At 40.7% G+C, this 23,536-nt stretch overlaps 2 protein-coding genes across 2 annotated transcripts; one reads left to right on the forward strand and one right to left on the reverse strand.

Moving 5' to 3' along the window:
- Window positions 1-1,425: 1,425 nt before the first annotated feature.
- On the reverse strand, window positions 1,426-2,670 carry fahd1 (fumarylacetoacetate hydrolase domain containing 1). The gene has a single exon (XM_060901618.1). It carries the CDS (start codon window positions 2,466-2,468, stop codon window positions 1,797-1,799), a length of 672 nt encoding a protein of 223 aa, XP_060757601.1. The 5' UTR covers window positions 2,469-2,670; the 3' UTR covers window positions 1,426-1,796.
- On the forward strand, window positions 2,650-21,978 carry hagh (hydroxyacylglutathione hydrolase). The gene is made up of 9 exons (XM_060901617.1): window positions 2,650-3,002; window positions 11,708-11,883; window positions 11,958-12,022; window positions 12,119-12,236; window positions 15,135-15,243; window positions 16,507-16,610; window positions 16,762-16,863; window positions 16,962-17,041; window positions 20,999-21,978. Exons 1-9 carry the CDS (start codon window positions 2,933-2,935, stop codon window positions 21,096-21,098), a joined length of 924 nt encoding a protein of 307 aa, XP_060757600.1. The 5' UTR covers window positions 2,650-2,932; the 3' UTR covers window positions 21,099-21,978.
- Window positions 21,979-23,536: the final 1,558 nt, after the last annotated feature.

The following is a 23,536-nucleotide window of genomic DNA, read 5'->3' on the forward strand; positions in this document are numbered from 1 at the left end:
GGGTCGAGGTCAGGGTTCTGTGCAGGACACTCGAGTTCTTCCAGTTCAAGCTGGGCGAACCATGTCTTCAAGGAGCTCGCTTTGTTTACAGAGGCATTGTCATGTTGGGACAGGTTTAGGCCTCTTAGTTCCAATGAAGGGAAAGTATTTGTGTGCATGTGACGTCATGCTTATTTTCCAAGCTGGAAGTCCGCCATGTTGGACGATAACAACAACCAAGATAGCGGTGCTTCACATGTGAGCTGCTGCAACACTTCGTGATTTTCTTTAGATTTCATTGCCTTTGAAGAAGGACAATACATATTTTGCATACAGGATATAATTGCGGTAATAACAGACCCTCCAGGATTTCGCAATGTTGCGATTTGCAAATTCAACCAATCCCCACGAATTCAGGGCGGTGTTGCAATTATATCCAATCACCACAACTTTCCCGCAAACTTGACCAATCGTTGGCGTCGTCTTGAGGTGACGTCGACTTCCAGTGTTGCCAGATTGGGCAGTTTCAAGTGCATTACGGCGGGTTTTGAACTTTACATTATTTTTTTTACTTACAAGAAATTAATGGATGCCAACATTTTTGCCAAAATGGTATTTTATTTTCCATTGTTTAGGCAGCTTCAGCATCATACTGTGAGATTCTGTTCAAATTGTTTTTTTCTTCTATGAAGCCTGAGCCATTTATTTTATTAGTTTATAATTACTGTTTAATTTAGTCTTCAGGAGAGACTGCCTGCACACAGTACTAGTATTAATAGTTTTTTTTCTTACATGAAAGCTGAGTATTGGTGGGACATGGCGATTCATTTCCGCCAGTTCGTTCATGTCGGTCGCATTTATATTATATTTTAAGGTAACTTCATGTTGTGCTGTGAGGTTCTATGCACGTTAACTTTTGAACCAACAGGTGCATTTGGGGGCGGCACGGTGGTGTAGTGGTTAGCGCTGTCGCCTCACAGCAAGAAGGTCCTGGGTTCGAGCCCCGGGGCCGGCGAGGGCCTTTCTGTGTGGAGTTTGCATGTTCTCCCCGTGTCCGCGTGGGTTTCCTCCGGGTGCTCCGGTTTCCCCCACAGTCCAAAGACATGCAGGTTAGGTTAACTGGTGACTCTAAATTGACCGTAGGTGTGAATGTGAGTGTGAATGGTTGTCTGTGTGTCAGCCCTGTGATGACCTGGCGACTTGTCCAGGGTGTACCCCGCCTTTCGCCCGTAGTCAGCTGGGATAGGCTCCAGCTTGCCTGCGACCCTGTAGAACAGGATAAAGCGGCTAGAGATAATGTGATGTGTGAGGTGCATTTGGATAAGTAAAGCCTATTTTTCTGCATTTTTGTAGTCCTGGTAATCTTTTATATTGGTAAAGTTGTTTATAGGACCATTTCTCAGTGTCTTTACTGATTAAAAACAGTTTTTCAGTAATAACTTAATATTTACCATATCACTCAATTTTAATCACAAAAAGAGAAAATCGCAACAATTTCTCGCAACTTTCACTTCCTGCCGCAATGTAATCGCAACAAAAACCTAAAAAACACCGCAACTTTCATCGCAATTTTTTGGAAACCCCCCCCCCCCCCGCAACATCAGACATTTTAACCCGCAATAATAACAAAAAAGGCCCGCGGAATCCTGGGGGACTGGTTAATAAAATATAATAGTTCTGTACATGTCCTTGCATTCTGGATTTGTAGATCATCCAACATGGCGGCGGGTGCATACGTTAGGTTGTCACGTGGTTGTGGTGATCAGGTGCGAGCAATCATTTCGTGTACGGTTACGTAAATTTGCACAACGATCATGTCAGTTGTGTACTGAAGCCCGTCTGCTGACTTTAAACGTCATGCTGATGATACCCTCGATACCGGCCTGAAGCTCGTCGTGCTCGCGCACAGGCCCGACTCCTTTGGGCGTCCCGGTCAGGATGAGATCCCCTTCCTCTAACGCCATGATCCCGCTGATGTAGCTGATCAGGTAGGGCACGGAGAAGATCATCTGCGCCGTGCTGCCAGTCTGCCGAGTGACGCTGTTCACTTTGAGCCACAGCTCGACAGCTGACGGATCCGGGATCCGCTCTTTGGGGATAAAGTCGCTGATCGGGCAGGACGTGTCGAACGCTTTGGCGAGAGTCCAGGGCAGCCCTTTGACTTTGCACTGCTCCTGAACGTCCCGCGCGGTCATGTCCAGGCACAGCGCGTATCCGGCGACATGCTCCATGGCGGAGCTGTGAGGGATCTCTGTGCCCGCTTTACCCACCACCACACCCAGCTCCACTTCATGGTGCAGTTTATTCGAGTAACGAGGCACCAGGATCGGAGAGCCTTCCTTCACATAGGCCGTGGGCGGCTTCAGGAACAGCACAGGTTCCGTAGGCAGTTCGTTCTTCAGCTCTTTGGCGTGTTCTGCGTAATTGCGTCCAACACAGATGATCTTCCGTCCCCATTCCCAGAAACGAGCCACGTTCTTCGTGCTCATGTTCAACTCCTCTAATCCTCAGAGAGACAAATCACAAAAATAGTTGAATAACCTTTTGACCCACAATGTCACGATCGACAAAAAGTTAGGGTTTAGTTTAAAAAAAACACCTCTAGCTAATTAAGTTACAAAAAGCATGTTTTTTTTTATGACAAATTTCAAAGACATTTATTTTGAATTAAGTCTGCTGATTTACTGTGGTTGAATCTCAATTTACTACATGCTCCCTAAACTTGTCCACTTACCAAGACTATAAAGTAACACCTTACCAAGTGCACTTGAAATCCACTAAACAGCTTTTTGAGCATACGGCGCAGGCACATGCGACGTGACGACAGTATTTACGTGAAACGCCCCCGTATCCGATTGGTTCAATAGGGTTCAAAGGTTAAAAGTGGGTGGGATTATACTTCAAACCCAACTTTCGACTTCCTCTAGTGTGGTGTCGTAATCGCAATATTACCATGTTATTTAAGTCTCTGTTATTCGGAGCTTGCGGTCTTGGCGCACTTGGAGTTGCAACGTATAAATTTGGTATGTGTTTGCAAGAAATATATGTAATGTTTGCTTCTACACACATTTGGAATAGATCAGCTGGTTTTAATCAGTCATCGCTGTGTGACTTGGGTTTGGTAAAATGTAGCCTGTGTTTTGGTCGGAGTGAACAGATGGGCTGTCCCAAGACCAGCCAGAAACACTGCGTAGCTATACAGCAGACATCGGCGGAATATTTGTGTTAAATGATTTTAATATGTATTTCTGGACGGAGTCAAAGAGAGACGGCGTTTCCTGTGTGCGTTCTAATAAATACTTTATTAGGTCTTTTGTCTTAAATATCATCCCAGTGTAAGGTTCACGTATATTTCTTAGTCAACTTTATATTCTTTGTCCTGACTCATAAATGTACTGCTATTTTTGAAATATTAAGTTCAGTATACACGTAAAGGCTCCGAACAAATTTGTATAATAGAAAAATTTCTCATTTCATACTCTGTTAGGATTCATGTTTATTATGATTCTATATTTGTGCCATAAATCTAGCAAGTTACAGGTTGTATTTCCTCAGCTGACATTCTCCAGTGTCTGTAATATACTGAGACTAGTTGTAAGTATTATTCATGGGCTTCATGATAGATAGAAAGAAAGAAAGATAGAACTTTATTGCTCTCTTTGGGAGGGTTCCCTCAGGGAAATTAAAATTCTAGCAGCATCATTACAGGATAAACAGAGAATAGAAAATAGAGAGAACTTCTAGATAAATTAAATATTAACATGTACAAAAAAAAACAACTGAGGGTTGGTTTTATTTTTATTGTTTTATTTACCTGACCTTCACACCTATATGTTTCTTCCCCATACTGTTCATTCAGTGTTGGAGACTAATAAATATATAGGCTCTCTTGTATGTTGTAGCTTTCAGTTTCCTTTCAAAGTCAAAAACTTGTTCTGGCACAAGAATGAAACTCCCTTCATGTCATACAGTGATGTCATTTCTCTTTACTTGGTTGAGTGGTTCTTGTGGTGTTGAATAGGGCTATTTTATTATTTACCGTTTGATCTGAAACGCATAAAGAAGGCAAGAAATTGCACTAACTCTCTTGACGAGGCACTCAAGTTGCCATCATTGAACAGTTTATAACTTTAACAAAACAGACTTCATGTTAAAGCTATAATGAATTTCCTGGTTTCAGTTATACTTTGTGACTATATAGGACACAGTTATAGAAGTGACTTATTTATAATAATGATGTCTTATCACCCAAATGAGGATGGGTTCCCTTTTGAGTCTGATTCCGCTCGAGGTTTCTTCCTCATGTCGTCTGAGGACGTTTTTCTCTTGCCACCATCGCCACAGGCTTGCTCATTGGGGATAGATCGATCCATCCATTATCTGTAGCCAGTTATCCTGTTCTACAGGTTTGCAGGCAAGCTGGAGCCTATCCCAGCTGACCTGGACAAGTCACCAGGTCATCACAGGGCTGACACAGAGAGACAATCATTCACGCCTATAGTCGATTTAGAGCCACCAATTAGCCTAACCTGCATGTCTTTGGACTGTGGGGAAAACCGGAGCACCCGGAGGAAACCCACGTGGACATTGGGAGAGCATGCAAACTCCACACAGAAAGGCCCTCGTCGGCCGCTGGGTTCAAACCCAGGATTCTTCTTGCTGTGAGGTGACAGCGCTAACCACTACACCACCGTGCTGCCCCATTTACCCCAGATTAGGGATAAAATTAGTTCATGTTTAAAGTCCTTAAATTTCTGTAAAGCTGCTTTGTGACAGTGTCTGTTGTTAAAAGCGCTATAAAAATAAATTTGACTTGGCACACCTGTTAATTGAAAAGCATTCCAGGTGACTACCCCATCAAGCTGATTAAGATGATGACAGTAGTGTGCAAAATGTCCTCAAGGTAAATGGTGGCTACTTTGAAGAATCTAAAATATGAAACATATATTTTTTTTCAACACTACTTCTTGTGTTGTAAAGTTGGATATAACCTCAGCAACCTCTCAATGCCAACCTCCTTTTAACCCCCAGGGAAATTTGACATAATTCCATATATGTTCCATGTGTTATTTCATAGTTTTGATGTCTTCAGTATTGTTCTACAATGTAGAAAATGGTCAAAATACAGAAAAACCTATGACTGAGTAGGGGTGTACAAACTTACTTATTTAAAATAAGGTAAGTGTGCCAGTGTTAGACAGCTTGCTAATTTTCAACTGCAGTCTCACCTTTTGGTGAGATGTTTTGAAAATCATTAGCTTGTTGCTGATACATAGTTTCTCAGCTTGGGCTCAGTAAAGTAAATCTAGCTATAGTAATGCAGTTTAGAGAGAAAAGATGACAAAAATGCCGTGAAAGACAATGCATCAACGTTACATAATTAAAGGTTAAAAAAACCTTCAAGCAATTAACTGTAATAATTTGCATATCATACTATTAACGCTAGGCAGATGAACACTTTTTTTTTTTTTTTTTTTGGAGCAGTGGTGCTTTTTAGTTGTGATCATGCTGCACAGAACTAATTACACTGTTGAAATGTAGATTGTCAATGCAACAGCAGTTTTCCTAGTTTAATCAAACTTTAGTTTAGATTAAATCTATTAAGTTGAATTCATCAGACAGCTTGGACTACAACTAAAGTTCCATTAAGTAAGTAAGTGGGTGGGTTTTTGTTTTTATTTTAAATAAAACATCCTTTAGTTCTGGCTGAGATGAATTGGGCTGATATTTTGAGCACTGTAACATTGATCTCCTTTCACCATTGGATATCCTAGAATGACTCTTTAGCCCACAGATATCTCACCAGCTAGCAGGTCGTAAATATAAACATGTTCAAAGTTGACCTGATAAGGCCTAGATACTATTCAGCTTGCTCAGCGTTCCCCCCCCCCCCCCCCCCCCCCCCCCCCCTTGGTTCTGAAAAATATTCTCCTTTTTTTTTCCCTTGAAAAATAAAAGTTCAGTAAGTATTCATTTTTTTAGTCTGCATTTTTTTCTTAGTTACTGACAAAGTGGACTTAAAAGGTTTATACCAACCAAACTAGCACAGTTCAAATATTTGTACAGATACAGCCAAGCCTCTCCATTGCATAAAAAAATCTGGGCTCCACTCCAGTCTCTAATAAAACACACTTGATTTTGGGCACCCTGAGCACCATAAAGCTAAAATAAACCGCTTTATTTTGAGCTTACTGAAGGTTACTTTAGCATGGAATTATTCATAAGAGGTATTAGGACTCACTTTAGCCTTGACTTACAATTGAACAAAGTCAAGAAGAATGTTGGAACAAACAGCAAAGGAATTCAAGTTTACCGTCGATTTACGAACCGAACACCAAACGACACTGCATTTTAGTGAGCCCAGGAGTGTGTGTGTGTGTGTGTGTGTGTGTGTGTTCTTACTCATGAGAACACCAGGGATGTGTCAAGTTTCCCTGGGGCTTAAAAGGAGATTGGCATCGAGAGGTTGCTGAGGTTATATCCAACTTCACAAGATACAGTACCAGTCAAAAGTTTGGAAACGCCTTCAAATTCGATGTCTTTTCTATATTTTAATTAACTAAAAGACACTGTGTCTTAAAGTAATGACTGACTGTTATTTCTCTTTACTTAGTTGAGTGGTTCTTGACATAATATGGATTACTACAGTTGTCGAACAGGGCTATTTACTGTCTCATCTCATCTCATTATCTCTAGCCGCTTTATCCTTCTACAGGGTCGCAGGCAAGCTGGAGCCTATCCCAGCTGACTATGGGCGAAAGGCGGGGTACACCCTGGACAAGTCGCCAGGTCATCACAGGGCCGACACATAGACACAGACAACCATTCACACTCACATTCACACCTACGGTCAATTTAGAGTCACCAGTTAACCTAACCTGCATGTCTTTGGACTGTGGGGGAAACCGGAGCACCCGGAGGAAACCCACGCGGACACGGGGAGAACATGCAAACTCCACACAGAAAGGCCCTCGCCGGCCCCGGGGCTCGAACCCAGGACCTTCTTGCTGTGAGGCGACAGCGCTAACCACTACACCACCGTGCCACCCCGCTATTTACTGTATTTTTATTATTTACTCTTTACTGGTTGATGGTGTCAAATGCATTAAGAAGGCAAGAAATTCCATTTTTGTCAAGACACACCTGTTAATTGAGAAGCATTCTAGGTGACTACCTCATGAAGCTGGTTCAGATAATGCCAGTAGTGTGCAAAGCTGTTATCAAGGTAAATAGTGATGACTTTGAAGAATCTAAAAGGTGAAACATTTTTTTTAACACTTTTTTTTGTTTGTTTGTTTACCATATAATTCCATATCGTCGCTGTCAGGTCAAAACCTGCTATGTGCCATTTTTCCTTTTTTACAGGAGACGTAAAAAACGGAATAAAACTCTGAAATAACAAGCTGAGAAGCCAGTAAAAGTTTACTTGTTCTATTATTGGCTTGGTCAGTTAAATATCCATCAAAATAGCTAATTGCAGCATTATATTAGCGTAAATTGCAAAAAAAAAAAAATCCTTGAGAACCCATAAGAGGTTCTGCATGTCAGATATTTGCACATATAAGGTTTTAGACATGCAAAACCTCCCATGTGCAATCTGAGTGACTAATGCCGCTTTTCCACTACAAACGCGGCTGAGCCGTGCCGTGCCGAGTCGAGCTGAGTCGAGCTGAGCGGGGCTGTTGGAGTTGCATTTCGACTACAACCGCGCTGAACCGTGCTGGCTGGAAGTGGGTGGACACATTGGGTGGAGTTAGCGAAAGTGGGTGGACGTCACGTGATGTCGTTAAGCAGCGCAAACAGTGACATCAGTGACAGTGGCGGAACAAGTCAGAGCCGGGCCGGGGGCGGGGCAAATGACCGGGCCCTTTATTAAAGCTTATCATAACATCATTTTAGGCTACAAAATGTCCGCAACTGCGGTGTTTACCAATTTCAACACTACCGGGTGCAACTATGTTATTTAGTACATCAAGTCCTTCAAACGAACATGTAACTCAGAAACAAAAAAACATTAGGATACTGTACATGGCTCATAATAAAACATCAATAGCCTATACTGCGCGCATTATTTGAAGGGCATACGAATGAGCGCTCAGAGTGGTGACAGGAAGAGTCAGAAATAAAAGGAGGGCGGTGCAAACCTCACTGAATGCACTGTGTTTACCAATTTCAACACTACGGGGTGCAACTATGTTATTTTGTGCATTAAGTCCTTCAAACGAACATGTAACTCAGAAACAAAAAAACATTAGGTGACATACTGTACATGGTTCATAATAAAACATCAATAGCCTACTGCGCGCATTATTTGAAGGGCATACGACGAGCCTTGCGCTCCGCGAACTCGTCCACGATGCTCTGTATGTCACTGATTCAGTGAGCTTTTAAGCGGTAGTCTCATGACCCGAATAGTAAACAATAAACATGGAGGACATGGAGTCGTTAGTGTTGCTGGTCTTGGTGCTGTGGCTTGTTGTCACCGACAACGCGGACAGATACTGGCGAGAGCGTATAGATGAGGCGAGGCGCATAAGGCTTCAGAAATTCTCGTAATTCATAATTATTCTCCTTCCGGGTTTGCGGTGTTTACAGATCCCAGCGCGCTCGCGGGGCGTGTGTGGGCATGTGAGGACACGCCTCCTAACCAATCAGTGCACAGGGGAGTGTCTGCTCACGCCCCCAACCTCAGTCGGCACGGTTTGGCTCGCTTCAGCCCCACTCCAAAACGGTGCGAGTTTTAGGGGCTAAGCAGGGCTGAAACGAGCTGAGTCGTGCTGGTTTTTGGTAGTCGAAACGCGAGCCGTGTCGGGCTGAAGTGAGCTGAAGCGAGCTGAAGTGAGCTGAAAAAGGGTAGTGGAAAAGGGCCATAAGAGTATTGTGTGCAGAATCTGCTGTGTGCCACTAGGTGCGCATAGTTGATACTGCACACAGTTTATTTGGACCCATCACGTGAAAGGGATTGAATCTAGTCTCTTCTGGATTATCCATTGGTCCTTCCATTTTCTAATTAGCATAAATGGAAGCACGAGGTCAAAATTGACCAATCAGCATGGAGAACTCAATTTGACCTAAATTGTCACAAAGCAGGTTTTGAACTGACAGTGCCGATATGTTCCATATGTTATTTCATAGTTTTGATGAGTTCAGTATTCTACAATGTAGGAAAAAAAAAATAAAAACATCGAATTTGAAGGTGTTTCCAAACTTTTGACTGGTACTGTATTATCACCCACACGCATTCAAAGATCGACATCTTTATTAGTGACTTTTCCTCTGTTTATTGACTTGAACTGAAATTTTACGAGTGATTTAATAAAATCTTCTCACTTGCGTCCTTTAGGATCACAAAAACACAAATTCTAAGCTAAAATATTATTACAACATTCAAGATGACCTCCAAGTTTTTCTATTAATCTGTTACTTTCTTTGACAGTGAAAATACCCTGGGGGCTGTAACCCGAGTGGCCTAACGGGGATTCAGACACACCACGCCGCCAGAAACCTAAAGCCCTTCAGTCGCTTGCCAGCTGACCGTACTTTCACTTTGGCGGGTTTGTGTTTATCTGACCCTGTCCGGTGTGCTCGGGGCTCTGAGCGCGTCTCCCCCGTGGCTGTTTCAGCCCTTAGTGCTTGAAGAAGCCCGCCCCAGAAACTTCACCAGCTGAAACTGCGCCATTGTTTGGTTCATGCAGAGATAATTACATCACCACACCAGGCCGGTTAAGCCGCACTGTGATTGGTCAAAAGCATGGCGCTCATTTGGTCATGTGTAGTCGATTTTTATTGGTCACAAGCACGTGCTCATTGTTTACACTCTAGCGTCTCACCCTCTCTTCACTGTGGTTGGATTTCAGCAAATGGAGGGATTTCCAAGAAAGATGACTTATGATAATGACATGCATTCGTCACTGTGACAACTATTAGTCTTTTTTTTTTTTTTTCTTCATCACTGTTGGATTATAGTCGTCAGTGACGCGCGCCAGCGGGAACCTTGGGTCATAAATATAAACCACTGAGCTCTATATAAAAATCTGGAGAGCTGAGGGCCTATTCCCCACTGTAGAGATGAGGGAAGCCATCTGGCCGCCATCTTACCACTCACATCGTGTGTATTTTTGGTTTGTGTTAAAGTAAACCGTCGTATCTGATCAAATTTGCCCCAAGAAAAGTATCTCCTGACCACCTCCCCCCCTTCATTACCTCTTATTTCTCAAATTTACCCCAATCTTTACATATCTTTATAGCACTCCCCTTCACTGTTATTGTGGTTTTTTCTTTCTTTTCCAGTCCAGTCTCTGATCTTCTTTTTTTTTTTTCTTTGAACGGCTCTTTTACTACTGTAATTATTTAAAAGGAAACTTCAGTTTTTCTCTTGTACATTGTATCTTTCTCTTCTGTATATTTCTTCTTCCTTTCTATTTGTTTGTTTTTTATTTATTTTAATTGATTAATAAATTAATCCAACACAAAGGCTGTACAATACTTTCCTTTCTATTTAGGACAGTTGTTGAAACAGGATTATTTACAGTTACAACAGGTGGTGTAGTGGTTAGCACGGTCGCCTCACAGCAAGAAGGTTCTGGGTTCGAGCTCAGTGGCCGGCGGGGGCCTTTCTGTGTGGAGTTTGCATGTTCTCCCCGTGTCTGCGTGGGTTTCCTCCAGGTGCTCCGGTTTCCCCCACAGTTCAAAGACATGCGGTTAGGTTAATATGGGATGGCCTTGGGCTGAGGTGCCCTTGAGCGAGGCACCTAACTCCCAACTGCTCCCCGGGCGCTGTTAGCATGGCTGCCCACTGCTCTGGGTATGTGTGTGTGCTCATTGCTCACGTGTGTGCGCATGTGTGTGTTCACTGCTTCAGATGGGTTAAATGCAGAGAGGAATTTCACAAGTGTGTGATGAATAAAGTTCTTTCTTTCTTTCTTTCTTCGTTATTTACCATTTTCAATTCATTCTCATAGTCGTGTCTTAATAAGCTGCATGAATATTGACAGTGAATTATGTGACCAGTAAATACTGTTAAGACATGACTGTGAGAATGAAGTGAAAATGGCAAATACCATGAGAAAATAATCCTGTTTCAACAACTGGTCCTAAATAGAAAGGAAGTATTGTACAGCCTTTGTGTTGTAATAATAATTGTTGTTGTTTTATTATTATTATTATTATTATTATTATTATTATATAGAAAGGAAGGATGGAACTATATGAAAGAGAGAAAGATACACTGTATAAGAAACTGAAATAATCTCTCTAAAAATAATTATAGTAGTAAAAGAGCCGTTCAAAAAAAATGATCAGAGACTGAACTGGAAAAAGGGGGGAAAAATCGGTGAAGAGAAGCACTATAAAGATATGTAAAGAATAGGGGTAAAGTTGAGAAAATAAGAGGAGGTAATGAAGGGGGCAGTCAGGAGATACTTTTCTTGAGGCAAATTTGATCAGATACGACAGTTTAACACACAAGCCAAATACGATGCAAGTGGTAAGATGGTGGCCAAATGGCTTCACTCTGACGAGCCTATGAGCTCTCCATATTTTATATAGAGCTCAGTGATATAAACATGGTTCAAGTTAGCCTGATAAGGCCTAGATACTATTCAGCTTGCTAGTTGACACTTTGAGGCTCAGTAACACACATCTGTTGCAGTGTCTGGACCATTTAAAATGACTTGTGCCAAAATATCTTTTTGGTGTTTTTCTGTGGGACTTTTTTTTTTTTGGGAAGCCCCAACCCAGATCCCAGCAGCAGCTTTTCATTCCGTGGTTAGGAAATCGGCTCTCGTGGAGCAGTCCAGCATGAAGATAGAGCTGTTGCCTGCACTCACTGACAACTACATGTACCTCCTCATTGATGAGGCCACAAAAGAGGCAGCCATCGTGGACCCAGTAGAGCCTGCGAAGGTAAGAAGACTTTTTCACTTTTACTTCTGTAGAATTGTCATGGTTCCTGATAAGTGGCTATTCATTCTGGTTAGGTTGTTGAAGCTGTGAAGAAGCATGGTGTGACACTCAAATCTATTCTAACCACACATCATCACTGGTAAGACTGGCTTTAAATTGTTCATGAGTTATGTGACTCTTGCATCCTCTTGTCTTATCTGTTTATTTGGTGTGTTTGGGGCTGTTATGCTGATAGGGACCATGCTGGTGGAAATGAGAAGATGGTGAAGTTGGTCCCTGGGCTGACTGTGTATGGAGGTGATGACAGAATAGGAGCCCTGACCAAAAAAGTAACACATTACAACACTTTCAAAGTAAGTCCTCATGCCAGTTATGGACATGCTTTTAGTGTCTTTAGTACTTTTCGATTTTAAAGGTAGACTGCCTTTCAGATTTTAAGTGTAGGTTATAAAAAAAAATTTTCCCTGACACCCAATTATTTTTGTTTAGTGGACCAAAAGCTATTGAATTCAAATCACAGACTTCCAATTTTTATTATTATTATTTATTATTGTTTAAGAATAGAACAATTAATGAATTTAGGGCCACATGGCCCTAAATTCTCTTTTTTTTTTTCCTTGCTTCACCATGACCCAATTCACGTTATTACGTCATGCATCGCGTTGTGGGCTTTCCCTGTTCATGCAAGGTATTGTGGGATACAAATTTGAAACAGGAGAGAAAAATGGAGGATGCGAATGAAACGTGAAAGACCGATTACAATAACAAAGTGAGAAGAAAAGATAGCCTGGGCCTGCCCATCCTAAGCGTGACGCAACATGAGGGCCTGTTGCGAACTTAGTCTGGCAAGGCAAGCTATCTCCAGCTCTTCCAAGCTCCCGAAAAATCGGGAGCCAATCAACTTTGAGCATCTCCAACAGCCCTGGGTAGAGGCGTGTTCAAGGCAGTGACGTAGTAGAACTGCGACCGGAAGCCATAGATTGTTTGCAGAATCTATGCCGGAAGCGCTTCATTCACTAGAAACATTACGAACATGGAGCAGCGGCAAGCCTTTGACACAGCGGTAGATGCTGTATTGAAAGCATTCAACGGGAAGTTCTCATTGAAAACGGAGCAAAGAGCAGCCCTGGAGATATTTATCTTCTTCCTGTTACTCAAGCAGTTTCCGTCGTGTCACGTATGTCAGAGGAAAGAGTGATGTGATTGGTTTAAGCTTCGTCACAGCCTTTTCTGGCTTCGACCAGTAGCAAACTGAGGCATTTCAGGGAGGCGGGTCAACCACGCACTTTGGGAAACGGTTGGGCTTAATATCTTTGCCAGACCAATGCTCGCAGAGCTTTGAAGTTGCGTTAGCCAGACTAAAGAAGAGACATGTTGTGAAGGAAAGGAAACGCAGGACCAAACTAATAAATATCGGTGGTCAGCGAGCACCTCGGTATGATCAGCTGTTCGTTTAGCGACAGAGTGATGTAACTGTCAGTGCACGGTCAAGGTAAACCTGTAGATGGCAGTAATGCAACACTGTGGATGCCAGCTGCCATAAAACCCAAAAGAAGGTAAACCTGCGCATGCGCACACGGACTTCTTCTGTCTGCTTGACTGTGCAAAGTGAGCGATTTCATGCACATTATTTGCTTTAATCCCCTCAAATTAAATAACTTCCCAGCCACAGAATGGCCTGTTTTTTGAGATATTACAGAAGTAAACGTCACAATGAGCAAAATTCAGAGGGAAGTAAATTTCACTTTTTTTTTTTTTTTTAATGAAATTGAAAGGCCGTCTAGCTTTAAATATTGACAGAACTCTAGAATAAACTGTATACTAAGGATTAGCACAAAGGTTCCCATATTGGGGACTGTGACCCCACGTGGGCTCACTTTTATTTGCAAATGGGGTTGCATAAGAAAGTCTGCTCTTTTGTTTCATTCATTTATTTAACAAATTACAGTATTATAAATTTTGAAGACAGATTGTGTGCTAATATTTTGGACCATTTTTGGGAGTCACATTTGGACAAGCCACATTTAAATTAATAAGGCACATGATATGTTAATCTTTTACACTATCCTGATGTTCTGCACTCGCATATTGCAGCGGTACAAATTGACATTTTCCTGCTCATTGACCTCCGCTAATGTTACTTGCATAATTAATTTTCCAATGTTGCAATAATCCTAAATTATAAATCTGCAATTTAAATGGTCAAGGCTTGGGGTTGCAATAAATCCATAATGTCCGTTCGGAGTCATTTGCATGGAAAATGTAAGAACCTGGTGCATTAGCATTATCTTTATATGACACTTTAAACTCAATTTTAAAATCCTTGATGCACTAATGATGTGAACAAAGGTAGATTTAAAGCAGCCAATTATTCAATATGATCCTTGATTTTTAATATTTTTTTTTTAAATAAAAATATTAGCTTTGAGTGTGAGGACCTGCTTCCTTCACCTGGGGATGACCGAAAGAAATGGAAAGCAAAGCAGAAATGCACAGAGTGAAAAATGATATGATCTTGTTTGTAAATGTATTGTATTTGTGGCTGTCTAGGAAAATCCAGTAGACGTATCTGTGGCTGAAAATTTTGCCAAAAAGATTGGGGGGGGGTTCAGAGAGAATTTTTTTTCTTTTTCACCTATAATATACGTTTGATACCTTTTTAACTTTTAATAAACCATAATTACACAGTATATTTCACCAAATCAGTGCGGACATATTTTGATTGGTCTTTAAAATTTTCTGCAAATATTAAATTGGGTAAATGGGCAGGTGTGTGTGTGTGTGTGTGTGTGTGTGTGTGTGTGTGTGTGTGTGTGTGTGTGTTTTTTTAAATAAATTTCGGTCTACCTAAAGATAAAACCTTGCAAGCCAAGTGTTGTTAAATAGCCACATGTCCTAGTGAAATGAACGTAAAGCAAATCAATTCATTATATACTCAGATACTGGTTGTCAAAATATCTGCATTGTGCTAGTGCTGCAGTTGCAATGATCTCTTTAAATGCTACATTCTCCCTTTTCATTTTTGGGGTAACCAGGTTTGAAAGTTTTTGTTTATATGAGGTATAATGGAACAAGTCAGAGTTTTACCAGGTGTATAATGTCTCCAGGCCACTACACATACAGTGAGTGTGTGATTCAGTGACTGTTGCCTGCCATGCTTTCTTTTTGCTGTGGCTGTATCATAAATGTTGAGAGCAGACCAGCATATCACTTTGGAACAGTGACCCTTTACCTGCTTGCTGTGTATTTAGGTGGGCTCGCTGAATGTAAAGTGTTTGTTTACACCGTGCCATACAAGTGGACACATCTGCTACTTTGTGACCTCAGAAAAGGGCTCTGAAACCCCGGCAGTGTTTACAGGTATGACACAGCTGCAGGTAGGACATAATCAGATATGCTTGAGTGTGCCATTTGAGGATCATCAGACCACAGGTTGTAATAACATTTTTATTTTGTTTTTATTATTATACCCCCACTCCAAAGGAAGGGGGGGGTGTTAATTTATTTTTTTTTTTTTTTAAACCTCTGTCCGTTTGTATCTCAGTCCATCTGAAACACCCTTTTTCTCAGCAGCCACACATCATAGCTACTTGGTACCAAACTTCAGCTTGGGGTTCTATACCGTGTATACCATTTTTAGGTCTGTCGCACATCAACTTCCTGTTTACTGACTGAATGTATTTATGAAATATAGGGTGGATTTTGATGTGATTTCAAGAATCAAATTGACAGTTTACCAGGATGCTATTTTGAAATACCTTGGGAAAACACTGCTCTTTACTTACTTGTTTCAGGGTTAATTTTTTTTTTGTTGTTGTTGTTGTTAACTTCAACAATTATTTGCGGGGCGGCATGGTGGTGTAGTGGTTAGCGCTGTCGCCTCACAGCAAGAAGGTCCGGGTTCGAGCCCCGTGGCCGGCGAGGGCCTTTCTGTGCAGAGTTTGCATGTTCTCCCCGTGTCTGCGTGGGTTTCCTCCGGGTGCTCCGGTTTCCCCCACAGTCCAAAGACATGCAGGTTAGGTTAACTGGTGACTCTAAATTGACCGTAGGTGTGAGTGTGAATGGTTGTCTGTGTCTATGTGTCAGCCCTGTGATGACCTGGCAACTTGTCCAGGGTGTACCCCGCTTTTCGCCCGTAGTCAGCTGGGATAGGCTCCAGCTTGCCTGCGACCCTGTAGAACAGGATAAAGCGGCTAGAGATAACGAGATGAACAATTATTTGCTTGCATTCTGATATAAGCGAGAGCGGGGCTATACGCAAGTGAGCAGTATTTCACAGTTGATGTTTAGAATTAATGTAAAACTTCAAAATATTAGCAAAAGTTGTAAATGTATTCTTGGAGTATCCTAGTTTTATATAAACATTCAGTTCCAGTCATTTGAATGAAAACCCTTCGGTTATATATTTGCATGTTTGTTGCCATCTGGCAACAGTTCCATTTAACCATTTTACAAAAATCTCATTACATCTGAACTTTGTTTTTATAATTTAAAAAAAAAAAAGTTCTTACCACAGATAAATGGTAAATGTAACAATTTCATTGGTGTGTATAATATATTGGTTGAAAAATAGTGACATAATTGCACTGACCTTGTTGCGTTATATTTTCTGATTGTGTTTAGGGGACACCCTGTTTGTGGGAGGCTGTGGAAAGTTCTTTGAGGGTACAGCTGAGGAAATGTACAAAGCTTTGGTAGACATTCTGGGGCGACTTCCTCCTGAGACAGTAAGCATTTCATGACCCATTTGCACAGTGTACAACTCCATGCTGTTTTGTTTGCGTATTCTGCTTACAACTTGAAATATTTATCAAATATCCATTCATAATCGAAGACTCTTTGTAAGCAGTATTATCATATGCTGTGGTTGTGCTCCAGCATGTGTACTGTGGTCATGAGTATACAATCAACAATTTAAAATTCGCTCGCCACGTTGAACCAGATAACGCTGCCATCCACAGAAAACTGGCATGGGCTAAGGTACTATATCAAGTTATTTCACTCTGATTACACTTGTTATAAACTCATGTTGGTTTTACTTCAAGCAGATTTAACTAAGCTCTCGTGTTGTTAATTAGGAGAAATACAATAACGGAGAGCCAACCATTCCTTCCACGATGGCAGATGAGTTCACGTTCAACCCCTTCATGAGAGTCAGGTAGAAAAACTTTCATCCACTATTATTAAAGGTGCAGTTTACTAGTGCATCTCAAAAAAATTAGAATACCATGAAAAAGTTCCTTTTTTTCATAATTTAATTCAAAAAGGTAAACTTTCATATATTCTATATTCATTACATGTAAAGTGAAATATTTAAAGCCTTTTTTTTTTTGTTTGTTTTAATATTGATGATTATGGCTTATAGCTCATGAAAATCAGAAATCCAGTATCTCAAATTATTAGAATATTCCCTAAGATCAATCAAAAAAAGGATTTAAAATACAGAAATGTCCAACTTCTGAAAAGTATATTCATTTATACACTCAATACTTGGTTGGGGCTCCTTTACCATGAATTACTGTATCAATGCGGTGTGGCATGGAGGTGATCCAGTCTGTGGCACTGCTGAGGTGTTATTGAAGCCCAGGTTGCTTTGATAGTGGCCTTCAGTGTATCTGTATTTTTGGGTCGGGTGTTTCTCATCTTCCTCTTGACAATGCCCCATAGATTCTGTATGGGGTTCAGGTCAGGCAAGTTGGCTGGCCAGTCAAACACAGTAATATCATGGTCAGCAAACCATTTGGTAGTAGTTTTGGCACTGTGGGTAGGTGCTAAGTCCTGCTGGAAAAGGAAATCAGCATCTCCAAAAAGCTCATCAGCAGATGGAAGCATGAAGTGCTCTAAAATCTCCTGGTAGATGGCTGTGTTAACTTTGGACTTGATAAAATACAGTGGACCAACACCAGCAGATGACATGGCACCCCAAATCATCACAGACTGTGGAAACTTCACACTGGGCTTCAAACACCTTGGATTCTGTGCCTCTCCACTCTTCCTCCAGACTCTAGAACTGTGATTTCCAAATTAAATGCAAAATGTACTTTCATCTGAAAAGAGGACTTTGGACCACTGAGCAACAGTCCATTTCTTTCTCTCCTTAGCCCAGATAAGGCACTTCTGACATTGTCTCTGGCTCAGGAGTAGCTTGATATTAGGAATGCGAAAGTTGTATCCCCTTTCTTGAAGATGTCTGTTCGTGATGGGTCTTGATACACTGACACCAGCCTCAGTCCACTCCTTGTGAAGCTCTCCCAAGTTCTTGAATCAACTTTTCTTGGCAATCCTCTCAAGACTGTGGCCATCCCTGTCGCTTGTGCACCTTTTCCAGCCACCCTTTTCAGCAGTGACCTTTTGTGGCTTACCCTCCTTGTGGAGGGCATCAGTGATCATCTTCTGGACAACAGTCAAGTCAGCAGTCTTCCCCATGATTGTGGTTGTGTGTACTGAACTAGACTGAGAGATGCAGTGTTCATACTGTTTTACTCAAACTCAAAATGAAATATTCTAATATTTTGAGATGGGTTTTTTTTTTTTTTGGTACTGTATGCCATACTGATTAAAAGTAAAATAGAAAAATGCTTGAAACATTTTAGTTTGTGTAATGAGTCTATAATAACATTTTCACTTTCTTAAATAACTGATGGAAAATATTGAACTTTTTCACAATATTCTAATTTTTTGAGATGCACTAGTATAATAGTGTTTTAAAGGGGACATGCCAGACACTTATTTTATATTATTCCCTGAGATGCTTTATCATGATATGAAAACCCAATAAGATGGTATGGGCTGATTTTGTGGTTGTGCCTTTAAATATTAAAATATGTAAATCTGATTGACATCTTTAAAAGAGAACTGTCTGCCACATCCATAGAATTAGTGTACAGTTTGCGAACAAGTTATTTTTGAGTGAGTCTTTTTAGTAAGTTGTTTGTACCAGTTCACCAGCACAACTGAGTTGGGTAGGTTTTTTCTTTTCTTTTTCTTTTCTTTCCTTTCTTCTCTTCCTAATTCATGCAATTGCTGCATGCAATTGGTTGGAAACCTTTTGGTATCATTACACAGTGCGCAATGGGCTAATAACAAAGAGTAAGAAGGCGTGGACCAGTGTAGACTTTTAAAAACGCCCTGTTCGATTTCTGAAGCTGCCCAAAAGAATTGGCTCACTAAAATGAATCTGGCCACCACTATGCAGAAGGGTTTTTTTTTTTTTTTTGGGGGGGGCGGTATGGTTTCATGTTGCTGTTTTAATGATGGCCTCCAGCTGCTTGTGTGGGCGAGTGCAGGGTGACTTGGGACAAGTTTTTAAGCTTTTGTAGATTGTGTGAAATTCTTTGCAGGTAGCATGACATTCATATTACATTAGAGAGTATTTACTATACCCTCTTACCATAGTGGTTTCTCAGCTTGTCACACATATACTGGCCTTCAGACGTCACTTTTTCTGTCATAATTTTTTGCAGGGAGACATGGGACATAGTGGGGAGATATGGAACAAAAATAAAATGCCAAGGCCTACATGTTTACTTTTTATATATTGTCAAAACTTGTAACACATGAACTGTATGAACACATAATGCTGGTACAGCAATAGAAAAATATCAGTTTTCCCAAAATTTGACTAGACCAAATGGCTTCATTTTCAAGAGGGAAAGAAATAAGTTTAATCCTCATGTCCTCATGCAGGGACACATCCACATTTTTAACAAAAAATTTAAACAATTTTATATTTGTAAACCACAAGAAAAGGAAAAAAAACTAGCATGAACTGTCCCAACTCTCCCCATCTGAACCTTTTGAAAGAAAAAATCCTTAAATTCTGACACCCACCAAACTTTAATAAATAATACTATATATATATATATATATATATATATATATATATATATATATATATATATATATATATATATATATATGTATATGTCACTCTAGGCTACATACTTTAACTCCTAACAAATCCCCAATTCACCAGTGTACATTATACCATAGAATGTATGGTGAAGGGACTGAAGTAGAAAATACAACTTCGTGGGGCCAAAGGAAGCAGGTTATTCTAAGGGGCAGCATCTAATTTCTGATGCAACCTAAAACCTGATTGGTTGAAATTAATTTATGGGAATACAAACTGTCCCAAGTCTCCCTGCTTTCCCTTATATATGAAATAAAAATTCCATACACTATATAAATATAATATTTATGTAGCTTGTGTGTCCTATTATGCCACCTTACCAAGCTAACCCAAACTACCAGCAGCTAAGTGTCTGAACACTTGAGGGTGGGGTGTAGGGTTTTTTTTTTTTGTAAACTTGTGGTTTGTGGCTTGTCAGTTGATTCCAACAGAGTTGGCACAGCTTCGTCTTTCAGTATCAGCTTTGCAGCAGAACCTGTCTGATATGACCCAAAGTTGTTAAGGATGTCTTCACTGGAATGTGCTGAGCACAACACTAACGTTGGACTGAAATTTTCAGGGACTTCCCTGAGAAAAATAAAATGAAGCTCAGCCACTCGTGTATTAACTTCCTTTGGAAGAATATCCAGGCTCAGGTTTTCTTTTGTGTATCCTGGAACAGCACGCTTGTGCTCTCTCCATGATGCCCCAGCGTGTTCCTTCTAGATAACGCCTCCCCTGTTCTTGATTCAATTTGCTATGGGTGGTCATATGTTCATGAGGGAAGTTTCTATGTAGGAAATGGAAACCTAACTGGCCTGTGTTTTTTTTTTTTTCCTCTTCCTAGTTTCTTTCTATGGCCTTTACAGACTGGGAAGGGAACAGTTTATTTTAAAAGGTCCACTACGTCCCCAAGTCACATCGACATGCCTTATTTCAAAAACTGCAAGAAATTTCCATGGCACGTTACCGTTAAGACCAATAATAATGATTTATAATATCAAATATACCCTAGAAGAACAGTGAACTACCAAATTATACTGCAAATAATCTGGGTAGATTTGTTATCTCAAGACTGTTTGTTTGTTTGTTCTGACCCAGAAACAAGCTCTTGCTTTTTATGTATGTCTACATGTCTTGTGAGTTAACATACCATTTTCAAGGCACCTCAGCAAATTGTCCAGTGTTCTTGTGTTGACTGTTTATAATTTGCTTTTGCTCTAGTGAGAAATCAGTACAGATGCATGCTGGGACAAGTGACCCCATAGACACGATGAGGAGTATCCGGAAAGAGAAGGACGGCTTCAGAGTGCCCAAGGACTGAACTTGAGCTTTCAATGCACTGAGGAAATTCTCCATTACAATGCATCTTAAGGCACTTCATATTCTTACTAACACAAACTGGGCTATACACAGGAATGAAAACATTTATTTATAAGCTCCTTTAGGGGTAGGATTTGATTTAAATGTTGTGTTTTTCTCTGGCCAGCTTGTTGTTCAACTTGACCATCACATGCCAGGGATGGCCTTAGAGCTGCACTGAAGTATTTAGCTAACTTGGCTCATCTGCTGCTTATCATATGTAATATAATAAGTTATTTTATGATTTTATTGTTAGAGCTGAGAACCATGAAGCTTTGCAGTGTTATGGCACCTTAAGAGTTTGATTTGGATTAATATTTATGCAGTGGAAAGCGTTAAATCCAGCAAGTCGCATATCATGGTTTTATGTTTAAGGTACTAATTAGTGGCACCTACAGAATCTGCATAAGGCATACTAACAGTTTGCCAGAGTTGCAAAAAAAATTGGTTTCAAACCTTTTTCTCTGAATTGTTTAGTTTGGTAAAGGGTGGGGAACTAGATGGTTCTAATTAAAAAAAAAATAGGTAGGATTGTTGAAAGCAGGGATCCTTAATTAATAAACACGTCTTAATGTGCAATGTGTTTTTTATTTTTGTTAATTGAAGAAGGCTGTTTTAAGATGGCAGGTGGTTATGATCTTTGTGTTGGAAGTTAAAATGCATTTACAGGCTTCCAGACCATATGCATGGTCAGATATGGGACATTCAAATCTTTAAAGTTCTTTCATATAGAGGCATCTGTTGTTATGCCCTAATTATAATTGTACCCTTTCTTGCACTTTCTGATATATCTGACCTGATCAATAAAGTGTCTGGGAGAACCAGCATCTTTACAGTTCTAACCCTTTTAACTTTTTTTTGGTGATATTGTTTGTCATGTATGTTATGTTGTTACGGTGAATAAATGGCCACCTATGCTTAGGCCACATATGCTGATGATCAGGATCAAAACTGCTTTGCATGTGTGTGTGAACCCTGTGGAGAGGGTGGTGCTGCTTCACCCACAGGTATTGTTGCTCTGGGTGACTGTGTTTACTCAAAATCCACTTTGACCCAGATTACACTGAGCTCTCATAGTATGTGGCATAGCAAGGACTCATGTTTTCTTCCAAATTCTTGACCAAAAGCCAGAGTTCTTGTTGTCATTCTCCTCCTACCCACTGTGAGCAGAAAATCATCTCAGCATGTACAAAACCTTGAGGTGTATGGACTACAACAGCAGATCACATTGGGTTCCGTTCCTGTCCGCCATGAACAGGAATGCAAGTTGAAGATGGGTGGGTGACCACCTGGTCTTTTTCTAGTCTCCAGTTGTCCACTTTGGGAGAGTCTGTGCCTGGGATTCTTGTGCTTGGCTGACATAGCAGAACCTGATGTGGCTGTTGTAGTCCATCTATTACAAGGTTTGATGTGTGTGTGTGTTTTCTGAGATGCCTTTTCTGCTCACCACAGTTGTAAAGAGTGAGTTACTATAGACTTTCTGCCAGTTCAGACCAGTCTGGTCCTTCTCCTCTGAGCTCTTTCATCAGTGTTTTTCATCCTGTAGCTCCTCTGCACACAGGATGTTTCTTTTGTTTTTCATGCCTTTCTGTGTAAACTTGAGATTTGTGTGTGAGAATCCCAGGAGTACAGCAGTTTCTGAAATACTCGAACCTGCCCGTCTGGTATTGACAACCATGGCATGGTTGAAGTCACAGAGATTGCACTTTTTTTTTTTCTTCTTCTTAAGTCTGATATTTGATGTGAAGCTGAGGCTCTTGACTTGCAGCTGCATCCCCCCCCCCCACACACACACACATTGTGCTGCTGCCACATGATTGGTTGATTAGATAACTGCATGAATGTACAGGTGTTCCAAATAAAGTGGACAGTGAGGATGTAAACACGCATACAGTTCTTCCAAGCACTCCTGGCAGCCTGTGCAATGGATACACTTATTATGGAGATGCTTATGCCTCTGTGCATTGAATATGGAAGGCGATAATATGAAGTTAGTCTGTAGCTCCTCAGTTTCTGGATGGAGTACTTTTAGTCAGCAAAACATTCCCCGGTCAAGAACCATGAACATTGATAATTTTATTTTCATAGTAAATCTTAAAACTGGTTTATTGCACTGTTGAGTCAGTTAAAGCATTTCTTGAGTCTTTCATTTACTGTACCCACTGATTCTCTACATATATCTGGAGAGCTCATTTGGCTGAGGGAAGCAGCCAAGCCGCCATTTTACCACACCCATCATGTGTACGTGGCTTACGTTGTTAAACCGTCGTACCCGATCAAATTTGCCCCAAGAAAAGTATTTCCTGACTTTTTTTCTGTCATTGCCTCCTCTTATTTTCTCTTTTCATTGTTTGTTATATATAATACTTTTTTTTTTTGAACTGCTGTTTTACTAGAGCG

This window comes from Neoarius graeffei, chromosome 20 (genome assembly GCF_027579695.1).
Source record: "Neoarius graeffei isolate fNeoGra1 chromosome 20, fNeoGra1.pri, whole genome shotgun sequence".
NCBI lineage: Eukaryota > Metazoa > Chordata > Actinopteri > Siluriformes > Ariidae > Neoarius > Neoarius graeffei.

Coding starts and splice junctions, on each gene's coding strand:
- fahd1 (XM_060901618.1), bottom strand. CDS start 2,468: ATGAGCACGAAGAACGTGGCTCGTTTCTGGGAATGGGGACGGAAGATC.
- hagh (XM_060901617.1), top strand. CDS start 2,933: ATGTTATTTAAGTCTCTGTTATTCGGAGCTTGCGGTCTTGGCGCACTT. Junction 15,244..16,506: donor AACCCCGGCAGTGTTTACAG/GTATGACACAGC, acceptor GATTGTGTTTAG/GGGACACCCTGTTTGTGGGA. Junction 16,864..16,961: donor GAAAACTGGCATGGGCTAAG/GTACTATATCAA, acceptor GTTGTTAATTAG/GAGAAATACAATAACGGAGA.